At 41.7% G+C, this 13,115-nt stretch overlaps 1 protein-coding gene across 1 annotated transcript in view; it reads right to left on the minus strand.

The window, feature by feature from the left end:
- LOC146346987 (chloride channel protein C-like) overlaps nucleotides 1-13,115 on the minus strand; it is a 109,827-nt gene that overhangs the window by 54,607 nt on the left and 42,105 nt on the right. Inside the window, exon 12 of the mRNA XM_084848083.1 lies at nucleotides 1,315-1,481. Coding sequence (XP_084704209.1) covers nucleotides 1,315-1,481 — 167 coding nt within the window. The remainder of the gene's footprint in view (nucleotides 1-1,314; nucleotides 1,482-13,115) is intronic.

Raw genomic sequence — 13,115 nt, forward strand, 5'->3', positions numbered from 1 at the left:
CAATGAGACTGCTGCAGTTTACTTCACTTTAACAGCCATGTGTCAGGGCACAGCAGATTTTTCCACTGGAGAAGTCCGCAGTACATGTTCTGCAACAGAAGCTAATTCGCAGATGCAATGCTGCACAGTTACAACAGAGTGAACGTTGAAAGCGGTGCCATGTAGATGGTCCCATGAATAAGCCAGGAATCCTGACTTATAATTATGTGCAAATGCAGCCAGTGTTACATAGTGTAACATAGGAAGAAAGGGTTGCAAATAAAAAGCCAAGCTAAAGGAGAACGTCATACCATTTGAATTGTATAATTTTGTACCTGCACCCCTATGCTTTCCTTCTAAGCTGTTACACAGTGCACTTGCTCTCTACTTGAAGTAATCACAATATGTAAATTTATGCCCCTTTTCTGATATAATGTGCAAGGTGGTTTAGCATTACCTTCACAAAGTTTGGGCTCTTGCCCCCCCTGCCCCGTGCCGCTGCCGCTCATCTGGCATGGCTGCAAGTAGGGGATTGGAAGCATATTCTTCTTTTAAACTATCTAGAGTTCCATTATGTCCTAACTTGGGGAACACTAGTTAGCTTTAAAACTAAGGTTTAGTGAACAAGCCATGATCATAAACCATAGTTTGTCGCTGGCTTCTTTGAACAAGCCATAGTTTTTAAACTAACTGGAGTTCCTTGAAGTCTGGATGTAACAGGGAAGTCTGGTTAGTTTAAAAGCAGAAGTGAAAGGTTCCAGTTTCATCCTTGTGGCCACGCCAGAGGCTCATGCCAGCTTGAGCATCAAAGAAAGCCAAATAGGTAGCTTAGGGATGCTTCTCCAAGGACCTGAACTAAGCCCTTTCCAGCTCTGTGATAGTTCCTAAGTCAAGAGAAGTCACATTTGATGGCAGAATTGATCTGTAATTCTTTAAAAACAGAAAACTAAGGAAATCCACCCAATTTACACTATTCCTTCCAAGCAGAGGGTTCCTGGCTCTATAAATCAAAAAGGCATTGTGCATCTATTCCATCTTTTTCTCCTCAACATTTTCTGGTAAGAAAAAGATGGAAGAAGCGGTGGGAAAACATGGGAGGGTTACACATAGATGTCATCTGTATCTCCCTGTAAAATTATGTGAATGAGGCAGGGCAACTGCAGCATAAAAGCCTCATCTGGAAGCACCCTCAATCCACTCATTTCATTATTATTACTGATTTTTTAAAATTATTATTATTATTATTATTATTATTATTATTATTATTATTATTGCTATTACTATTACTGCACTGACTCCTGGAAAAGTCATAACACAAAAATAAGAAACACTCACCAATTTTTCCTATGGCAAACAAATGGCTCAGCATCTAAGTAGGGAATACATTTCAGCTTCAGTAAAGAACTGTACAGAGACAGGTTAAACCAGTCACCAACCATTTTGGCTAACATGACAGCCAGCATGATGAGTAGCAAGGACTGTACATCATTTGTGATCTCTACCTAAAGCAGGGGGGAAATGAAACCATGTATTACTAGAAGATAAATGTGTTATTCATGATATCGTTAAGTTTTACATTCAAAACTAAGCTATAACTATGATGTGCTTTTATTATTAACAACCATAAATACCATTTAAACAGCACTATCTGAGTGTTAAGCATGGCACATAGGAAACTGCTGCCTATTTGCCCATCTAGGCTAGTGTTAAGCATGGCACATAGGAAACTGCTGCCTTTTGCCCATCTAGAACTCTGACTGACAGCAGCTCTCTAGGGCCTCAAGGTAGAAATCTTTCCCAATACCCTTTACTTGATACTTTTAACTGGAAATGCCAAGGATTGAACGTGGGACCTTCTGTGTCCAAAGCACGTGCTCTACCATTGAGCTACGGCCCCTTCTGCTAAAATGTTCAAAGCACTTCACATACATTATCTCAGTCATCCTTAACCAAATAACCTGTAAACCAGGATTGTCAGCACCTCTAGAGTGTGGGTTCTCAAAGTGTGAGGCAACCTTTCATTCAAAGGTTGCAAGAAGAAACAAAAAAGGCTTTTCCTGATCAAACCCACCTGAAATTTTGTGTATTTCTCAGACAGGTGTTGGAGCTTTTTTTACTTTCCAGAAATCCCTGCCCTGGGGTCTCAAGTGGCCCTGCAACCTCCTGTTTCCACTGACCCATTTGGGCTTTCTTGATTAGCAGTCTATTTATTAATTTTCCCTGTGAATGTTCAGGGAATTATCCAGACAACTCAGTTCAATAAATTCCCTACTACATCTAACTTTTGTGGGAATGTCTTGCAACCCTTGGGTCAAAGGTAATTCTACAATATTCGGTCCATAAACAATAGATGAGCTGTTGCCTCACTGCAGTTGGGATAGCTTTGATGCCCCTTCCCCTTAAAAGAAAAAAAAAGGATCAATGCTGCAGTACATATGAGATTGAGAGGGAGAGAGAGAGGGAGAGAGCATTTAACATGCAAAGGGGATACTCACACAAGAGATAATGCTGTTTTAAAGCTAAAGTGCAAAGAAGCCACTTGACATTTTCACCTCAGGAGCCACTCAAGATAAAGTCTTGAATTATTTTATCTAGTGGATGCTATGTGTGAAACTGTCTAGAGGTTTCTTCATACTTTGCAACAAGACCAGTCAGTTTCTGCAGTGTGGTTGCCCTCTTTGCAGACACAATGGATGTTTCTACATGAGGCTGTTATTCGACTGCATCTACTTTCCATTTCATCACAGAATTGAGATCGGAGCACTACACAAGGAGTGTTTCCTTTCCTGCTTTTCCACTACATAACCTCTAGGTGGCACTGTGGTATAGCAGAATAGCTCAAATACACAAGAGGAAATAGCACTTTCTTTCACATTCACAATTAAATGCTGCATCTTCCCTGCTTTAAAAAAACGTGACCAAAGATGCTCTTTAAAAATGAAACTGGAGGGTCACGGCATCTTCTAAAGAACCTGTAAACAGCCATGAGCAGGAAACGATGTGAACAGGATAAATGCCTTGTGTAGAAAAGTCCAATATAGCATGGGTCACAGCATAGGATGCAATTAGATGGGAATTGTGCCACCCATCATCACAGATGTCACAGCCACTATCATATATGTGCTCACGGGCCAACCTAGATGTGATAAGGGAAAACTGTGAACAGCATCTCCCATGTGTCAATATTTTTAAAGCAATTCTTGGGAGGGCGTGGTTTTGATCAGGATAGCAGTGCTAGGGAAAGGGGTTAATCATTTCCCTCTGTGCTGTTTCCCCAATTAAAAACACCCTCTCCAAAGCTACTATTTGCCTCAAGGGGAGAAACCTACAGGTACCAGTGAGATATCTGCATGTTTCCCCTTGTGGGTCAAATAACAGTTTCAGGAACCCAATTTCAATCAGAGGGAAATGCTGCTATCCTGATCCAATTCCAGAAGAGGCTCAACTGCGTTTACATTTTTAAAAAGCAGAAGATCCTATTTATGGATTTCCCTCCTCATCTAGTTGGGCCAATTACATTTATGTAACTGCATTCCTTATAACCATATTTACATGTAAATACAATCTAACTGTTTTAGATTGTAATCACCTAAAAGCAGGGACCTATCGTTTAGTTGTTAGTCGGTAAAGTACCATGCATATTGATGACACTACAAAAATAATAATGCAACAAATTCAATTCTGAATGATTATCTAAATCGCAAACAACCCCAATAGACAAAGAAAGACTCAAAGTTTATGGGTCATGTTGTAATATGGTTTGACAGTTGGGATACACAATATCCAAAACAGAACTGGATCTCATGCAATCACTGAACAGAAAGCACACATCTGTTGCCCTGTGAAAAACGGTGATCTGAAAAGGGCCATACTCCACTTGCTTCTTGATTTGGAATGCTTCTTATAGCAAAGTTTGTGAACCTCAACCGAGCCCTATGCTTCATAGATACGTAGTTTACATGGAAATAAGCAACATGAGAAGAAAACAAATAAAATATAGGGGGGGAAACAGTGGTGTATTAAAATCATGGAAGGGAATAAAGAGAAAAAAGCAAGGGAAAACAACTTAACAGCCAATAAACTTCATCTTTTAATCATGTTCATTGTAATGTACACATAGAGGCTAATCATAAAGAAGAATTTATTAGCTATGCTTGATTTTGCTATCTTATTAAATTTAGATCTTATAGGGGTAACAGCCCAGGGCATGCTAAAAGCTGCTTGCCTTTAGCACTGTTGCAGCCATACAGTCACCAGTCCTAGTGGACTGAGGAGAAATGCTGTTAATAGACAGATTTATAATTCATAAATCAGGGAATTAGTTTCACCTTGCTTACCTCATACATAATTGCATGCTTGATGAAATGCTTCAGAGGCTTTAAAAAAAACACCTTATATTTTACTCACTCATGGAACTTTTCTGGAAGTGCTACATCTCTCTGGCTTCTACATCATTATAACCAATTGGCCCCCTTCCTATTATTTTAGTTTTATTACATAACACATACTTATGCATTTCATTAAGAGCATCAACAGGGCATGGCACATCAAAGAGAGGAGGGCAGCTGCCCAGGAAACTCAGAAGATGCCGTTAACATAAAACTACTGATAAAAGCTCTGGCCCTCATTCTCAACCACACTGCAGTTAACCTGTTTCATAGTTTGGCTTTTGGTTTCAAAAAATGTAGTCAAAATGGAACCTCATTAGAGCCAAACCTGCCGATGCAGCAGACTTTTGCCGGGGATTCTCTTTTATTTGCATTTGGGGGGGTGGGGAATGCAGTTAAAAGTGAAATCATCTGGTGCAAAAAGCATATTTTTACTCTATAAAGGCAAAGGCAAAAAGGGCACCATTTATATTTACATTCATAAAAAGGCAAGTGACTGTGGTATATGTGAACTTAAAATGTAACAGCTGCCTGCCTGCCTCATTTAGCAGACAACAGTTGCTCCCTCTTTCTTCTTGAAAACGATACTGCATAGTCCAATTCAGGATTGTCTTACTGACTTTAGAAATACAATTTACACCAGGGTTTACAGTTCAAATCATTCTGAAATGTTTATATTTTTATTACGAGCTTTTCTACATGAGGCATTTATTGTGCGCTTGTGATTCTTTACTTACAGTTTTTTATGGGTTCTTTAGGTGATGGCATGACCCTCTAGTTCCGCTTTTGTATTTTCAGAGCACTTTCCCGGTTTGTTTGTTTGTTTTTAAAAAGGGGGAAATTTGGGTATTATTTCTGAAAGGGCTATTTCTATTTGTGTATTTGCGCTATTCCACCATAGCACAGCTCTACCTAAAGGTTATGTAGTGGAAAAGCAGGAAAGGAAAAGCTGTCTGAGTAAAGGTCAGATCTCAATTCTTGCGACAAAACCGAAAGTAGGTACAGCGATTAACAGCGTCATGTAGAGAAGCTCAAACTAGAATAACCTCAGAACCAGCCTACAGATCTCGCTGTACTGCATTCTCTTAACTACCCCCTTCTCTTTCCCAAGCATAGGTCTTCCTGGAACCTTATTTCTCAGCTGCCCCTCTTTTTTCTTTCTACACCCCATAGCACTCTTCTTTTATTGTAATGACACAGGTATCCCTGTAGCTATCAACCCATCAATATTTTTCCTTTTTTCTTTTTTCCCACCCCAGAGATCTACCTGTAATTCTAAAGCTGTCTTCCCCAACCTGGTGCTCTCCAGATGTGTTGGCCTACTACTCCCATCAGCCCCTGCCAGGATGCCCAATGGCGGGTGGTGAGGGGAGTTGTAGTCCAACAACGTCTGGAGGGCCACACTTTCCCCATCCCTGCTCCATTTCCTGCTTAGTGACTCCAGTGGCAACAGCGCACAAGGCTTTCACTTGCCCAGCAATTCACACACTGTGGGTCAAACTACATTGCTTCTTCTCTCCCTGGATTGAGACATGCATGGTGGATTTGGCTGTGGATATTTGGCTTGCTGCAGCCACCCATGGCCCACCTGTGTCTGAGACTCTCTGGAGCCCTAACTATGCATGTATGTTTCACTCCAGTCTATAGCCCTGTTCCGGTGTTTGCCTACATATGCTTACGTATGCTTATTATATGAGGGTGGACTACATGTGATGCAAAACTACATGGGACACAGTTGTATGAATCTTTTAAAAATATTAAATACAGGTGTTGGGGAGCTCTATTAGGATCAGGACCATTGTGCATATGGAAGGAAGGTTAACCCTGTTTTCTGTCACTGCAGTCCTAATGCACACACACACACACACACACACACACACAGCTGCTATTTCGAATGGGAGGGAAGGTCCCTTTGGTGTCAATGAGAGCTTCCCTCCCAGGAAGGGGAGGGAATTTTAATTAGGACTGCAGTGTGGGAAGAAAGGATTAATCCTCCCTTCCCATATACCATAGTCCTGATTGCCCTTCCCTACTATTTAACGTTTTTAAAAGATTTACACAGTACTATCACATGTAATGTAGCATCACATATAGTCTATGCTCCAATATTAAGCATATATAGACTAGGGTGAAACTTGGATGTGTAGTTTGGCCCCCAAATTCCCAAGACACAGGTGGGCTGTACCTAGTTGGCTGCAACAGGCTGAAAAACCATGCACCTTTGAATGTAGGGAGAGAAGAAGCAAGACAGACAGCAATGCAGGCATTCTTTCTACCTTAACCCTACCTTTCATGAGCCTTCAAAGTTCTCACAACGTTGTACAAAAGAGCTACATAAATGGTTATCTGGAATTCTTCCAGCAGGGTAGTTTGTGTTTATAAGGAAGTATTAGAATGTGAGATGACATAGAATTCACATCTGTGTTTCACTCTAATCAATGTATTAATATCTGAGGGTAGAATTAATTAGCAAGCATATTAATTCTGGAAAAATGTTACTTAAATCCTACCATATCTAGGATAAAGACTGGTACTGTGATGCACTTTCCCATGAAATCATACAGATGTTTCAGTTTTTTGTATCAAATGGAGCCCATTTAGATATTTTCCTTTGCAATGAGCAAATGCCAACAAGACCGTGATCCAGCCATGATTCAAGAAACTGAAGCTGTGAGCTATACAAGAACAATAACCGGAACAGTTTGCCCTGGAGTACGAGACTTAGTAATGGCTGTATCTGCTCTTGCTGTAGCCCGAAGATTTTTGCGACACCAGCTGTACTTCTCATTGTAGTCAGATTTGCTATTAATATTCTTATCTATCCTTATCTCAGCTTTTTGCCTGAACATGTTCATTTGCGAGCAGACAGGGGTAATAAAGAGTCGGACACAAGTGCTTGGATTGAAATTGGGCCACGTTTATTGAAATATCTGCAAAACCCAGGATGGGCACTGAACTGCACCAAGCTGCTAGCTGGCACTATAATGGGCGAAGAGGCGTATGCAATGGGCATCGGATCTGCACAATCTACATTATAAACTCCTGGGAAGTCTATGTAGACTGGTGGTGGTACCACACTGAAAATGGTGCCATTTTAATGGTGCTAAAGCTGGAATGTTCCTACTAGGAAAAGCCTCATCCTATTGATGATTGGCATAAAGCTCCCTTCTCACTATGGTCACATTACTCCTCCCATAAGTGTCGCAACTTGCTGCAAGTCACTCCTTGGGCAACTAACTGCAAGTGGTAATGTCAATTAGCTCGTGCTAGTGTAAACTACGCTAGTGCGATGCCAATAGCATTCGCTGGTGTGCCCATTTCCCTGGAAACTTATGTTAGCAGTTGTGCCCCACTGGATACTGACCATTGTCTCTACATTATTTTCAGGGTTTACTTCTTTCAAAAGTTCTCCACCACATCTTTCTCATACTACATTTTCTCCTCTTATGTCCTTTTCTTGGTCTTGCTACTCTGCACAAGCTCATAGGTTAATAGACTCCTCCTCTTCCTCTCAATCACCATGCCTTCTCCCGTGCCACTCCCTATGCCTGGAAAGGTCTACCTATAATACTCCAAGCCACTCCTCCTCCTCCTCCTCCAAACCTCTCCTCAAGACCCACTTCATAAAAAAAGCATAAGCCCTCTTCAGTTGTAATCAATATATGTAGGCTCTACACGCACAGAGCAGTAGTGGGAATGAGCACACTAGCTCTGTCCCTCTCCTTCCTTTTTCTCTTTGCTTTCTACATGTAGATGGAGACTGTCTGTAGTAGAGAATCTCCATTATCTTCAGGGGCTTGCCACCCAATTTCAAACCCTGGAAGGTCAGACAAAGGAGGCTCTCCCTGAAGTAAGTCATCCTCTACATCTGACAGGCCACAAGAACAGCGATGGAGAGGGCAAAGCCAACATGCTTATCCCTGCTCCCCATCCTCACATATAGAACCTACACACACTTACATCGACTGAAGAGGACTTAAGTCTTTTTCACCCTGCGCTGCCACTCTTTCCTCCTCATCTTCACTGCTGGCTTGTCAGTCCCTAGTCTTTCCCTTCCATTCATATCTCCTGTGTCTCATGTATGCTGTAAGCTTTCTGAACAAGGACAGTGTCTCCTCTATGTTCCATATAGGGCCTAGCAATCAGTGGGTGTGGCAAAGTTTTTCAAAGGAAGGGAAGATATAGGTGGATGACAGAAGCCAGTGCTGCTCATGCATTCCAATGGAAAAATGAATTGCCACAGAATAACTTAATATATAGGGCAGGAAGGAACAGAAGAAGTGATAGAAATACATGCAAAGAAATACATGCCAATGCCACATCAGCTTTGCTCGCCCCCAGTGCCCTGCCCTGCCCAGCATCCAGGAAAAATGCCATCTCAGTGCTGAAGCCTTCCTCTCTGAGTGCATCCAGTTCCTTCAGCATATCCCTTCAAAATTTAATATTTCAATCCAAGCTTAATCATTTTTTAATTACTCGGTTCTCTCCTTGTGGTGAACAAAGGGGCCAGCAAAATACCCATTTTATTTTGCTTAGTAGTTTGTGGTTATTTTGCTCTGTATTCTATTTTCTTATTTTTATATTTGTCGTAAACTCAAAGATGAACATATCTTTCATGGTTGTATAGCCAAAAATGTCCACACTTAAGCAAGTGGCCAAAGGTACTACTGCTTCCAAATAAAGCTTTGAAATCGCCTTTATGTCTCCATTCTAGAACTTTGTGAACTGTCAGCCTTTCAACTGTGGACTCCTGGATGCAACATTTTAATGCCTAAGACCAAATGGATGAGTCACTTTCTTATTATTTTTCTGCATCACATTAATAGGCCAGCATATACTGTACCCATCCATTCTAAACTGAAATTGACATATATCTTAAGACATGGGTTTCGACACAGGCTGGATGAGGTCCACCATGTAATGTCATCTAGCCGACAGTGTCAGGCCACTCTGGGCAGGTTGCAGTAGTGAATTATGCACCGTGCAGGTTCTGTCAGGTAGATGTGTTGTGCAAGGTATAGGCTGCACTCATGTGCTCCACTTCCTCACAATGTCCTTGACATTGATTACAAAATTGAGTGTTCTGCAGTCCCCTGGTCTGTTTAGTCTTTTAAATTATCCCATGGTTTTAAAAAAATTCAAAGACTGTATCTGATTAAATTGAAAGGAAACAGTCTTTACCTTTTTGTAAACTTTAGAAAGGCAGAACACACAGTACTGTAAGGGTGCTTCCAAATTGGTGTTTTTCTTCCTTACTGGGTTTTCTTGTGGAAAGGAAAAAAAGGATAAAACAGTGGTGGGGGAAAGGCGGAGGGTTACAAGTGGAAGACAAAGTCATCTGGTTCCCTTGTAAAATTCCGTGGATGAGACTGGGCAGTGCTATAGAAGTGCATGCACTGGGCTTTTGCATTTTTAATAATTTCTCATAGTTTTTTCCTGAAATGGTTATCAGGCTTCAGAGCAAATAGTGAAAATAAATAATATCCTTGCTAAGATCTTCTGGAAAAAGCCCTGAATGTAGGCACGCTTCTTTTTAACCCTGATTCCTCAGCCCCCCACACCCCCGGACAGGGAGAAGAGTAGTGGGGGGGGCAATGTTGAGCACAAAAAATGGGAAAGGATTAAACCCCACCAATTCTTCTGCTTTAGTTTTCTGCCCCTGCAGCTTCATTTTGTAAAATATAAAAAGCCGGGAACAAACTACATGTCACTGTGTTGCATGTCATTTGGTCCAAAGTCTCTTCCCTCAAAAAGAAACTGAGCTTTAAAGAAAGTTTATGATGCAGTAAATGTCTCTTTCACATTTTTGCTTTATTTTATCATAATGCCTTGTGATAAAAGAGGGAGGTTCTGTATTTCCCAGTGAAAAACTACTCTGCAAAAATCTGTCTCTGTAAATGCATTTTAGGAACCTCTACACATTCTGTCATAGAAGCAGCCATCTTAAATTTGAGAGAGCGCAGGACAGGAAGGCCTGGCGTGCTATGGTCCATGGGGTCACGAAGAGTCGGACATGACTGAACAACTGAACAACAAAATCAATGATTAATGTTATAGCAATGCTTTCTGCTCCCAAAAAGGTTAACTAGCAAATCCAGATGAAAACCCACCATGATGCTGATGCTTGAACTTACAAGTACTCACAGCAACCCAACATTATGTCCATATGACCTCCCTCCCTGGTCATGGAATATTCATGTACACCTGACTACCTCTTTCTTAAGTCAGTGTTTTTCCTACTTGTCTTTCATGAATGATCAGCACATTCATTTCCTTAACTTGAGACACACTTGACAAGGCAATCTCACTTCCCTTCAAGCTCTTTGCTGTATCAGCTGTAGCTTTGTAGGGATTTGATTGTGTGCCTGGTCATCTCTCTCATTCACACATTGCTTGCTTCCACTTGTAATCCCACTTTCTCCACCAGCAATACTTTGTTGTATTTCCCAGGGGAACTACGGAACCTGGGTTCTTACTGAAGTAGGATGGCTGAAGGGAGAGAATGCCAGGGCCTCAAAATAGTACACAGGGCCCCCAGCCTACCAGGCCCCATAATTCCTGAAAGGAAACAGATGAAAAACTACTAGGCAACTTAATAGAATAGGAAAAACCAAGAAATAATAATAGGAGAGTGTAAAGGAAACACCCTCCAGGTTATCCCATGGCTAACATTAAATGTGGAGGAACAAGTTGTGGGTTATTTCACCTTTGTCCCCAAATGTGGAAAAAACATGTAGGTTTTCCACAGCAGTTGCCTTTTTAACACGTTAAGATTTGGGTGTATGGCTGTCTCAAGTATAAATCCCTTAAGGTGCAATCCTATGTATGTTTAGACAGAAAAAGTCCCAGCATGCTGGGAGTTGCACTCCCCTTCAGCCAACAACCATTCGCTCCAAAAGCTCAGTCACAACCAATTCTAACTGACCCTAGATACCTTTTTCACATATCCTGGCCAGTTATGTTCCTTTTGGAACTCCTGCCTGCCAATCACCCTTGCCTTGTTGTCCCACTTTACCAATCCAAACAAAGGTATCCTCTCTCCCTAGAAATTTTAAACTCAGCCTGAAGCCTCCCTTCATAAGCAACTATAACCAAGGCAGCCACAAGTATTGTAGGCCAAATACACATTAACAAAGCTAGGTCTGTGGCCTACTCAGTTACATTTACCTTGTTCAGATGTAACGGTGGCATTCAGCAGCAATTTGTGGTTTAATTGACCCACACATTGCGTAGATGTGCACCATGCATAAGCTGTTTCAGTTTCCAGCAACAACCTATGATGAATTCCACATTCATAGATTATTACCATGATATCCAAACCCAGGCCCCTGGGATTGTTTGTGGGTTAAACAACTGCAAGTTAACCCACAGCTTGTTCTTGGGTTGACTTGGGATTGTTTAACCCATGGACAACCCAAAGTGCCCGGGTTCGGACGTCATGATAATGGAAATTGGAAGTAGCTGGTGTGGTGCTTCTAATTAATCCACAAATTGCTGCCATACACCACTATTAACGTCTGAATAGCCCCTTCATAACATCACAAGAGGTCACACAAAGTATATAAACATAACAACACATAAACAAACAGGTGAAAACAGTGTTTCTTCACAGTGGGGATGGAGTCTAACTATCCACAGGTGAGCAATTAGAATATCTCAGACCTGTCTCTGGCTACACTGTCCTGGGCTAGGATATTGCCTGTTGGAGGCCTCAGTCTCTGCCAGTCCCTGGTTGTGTGGAGCTGTTGGTGGATGTACACTGTCTGCATGAAGGCAGAAGGTTGCTGCTGCTGCAATCTGTTTAAAGGACCGCCATCACCTATATCAGCACTTTGAGATCTGTGTCTACTTATGTGTCTACTTATGTATTATAATTAATACTTATTATAATTTTTAGTTTTATGGTTTCTGAAGTTTATGGTTATATTGTTGGAAGCTGCCTTTGGAGAGTTTTACCCTAAAAAGCAGCCTACAAATGTTTTAAATAAACAAATATTCTCCACAATCTTCTCTGGATGGTTCTTTTTACTCCTGTTTCTTCTGCAGTCTGCTCAGTCTCTCTTTCCTGTCACCATATATTAAAATCTCCCTCTCTGAATCTCTTCAACCAACTCGCCTCAGACCTCCCTCACCACCTCTTCAGAAAGAACATTTCAGTCAACTATGGCAATCTACGTTGCTTTTACTAGAACCCTGAGATCCACCAACTGAAGCTAGGAATGTAAGAACTCACCCTAGTTCGGTTCTCCGTGCACTTGCCGAAGCACCGTCCCTGCTCGCTTCCCCCCGAACCTGTGCTCGAGCCACCCACAATTTCGGTGAATTCCCCAGCACACATTGCGAACCCATTCAGTGAGCACCGCCATTTTTGCGCCTTTGCTTTCTAGGAAAAACAGGAAGTTAAAAAAATGTGCATATTCAAATATGCGCACTTTGGAGCTGGGAAAGCTAAATAAGTGCAATATTAGAGGGATTATACCTCTAATATTGCGCTTATTTAGCTTTCCCAGCTCCAAACTGCGCATATTTAAATATGTGCATTTTTTAACTTCCTGTTTTTCCTAGAAAGCAAAGGCGCAAAAATGGCGGTGCTCACCAAACAGATTCGCGGTGAGTACTTTGGAGCGCGAGTGGATACGAGGGGGGAGGCGAACAAGGACAGCGCCTCGGCAGGTGCAGTTTGGAGGTTGCAGGCGGGGGTTGCTTGACGAATTCCCGAACCCCAAACTGCGCTCGTGACATCCCTAA

The sequence above is a fragment of the Heloderma suspectum genome, chromosome 4 (assembly GCF_057233095.1).
Source record: "Heloderma suspectum isolate Gila_16-S chromosome 4, 16-S_ref, whole genome shotgun sequence".
In the NCBI taxonomy this organism is placed as follows: Eukaryota; Metazoa; Chordata; class Lepidosauria; order Squamata; family Helodermatidae; genus Heloderma; species Heloderma suspectum.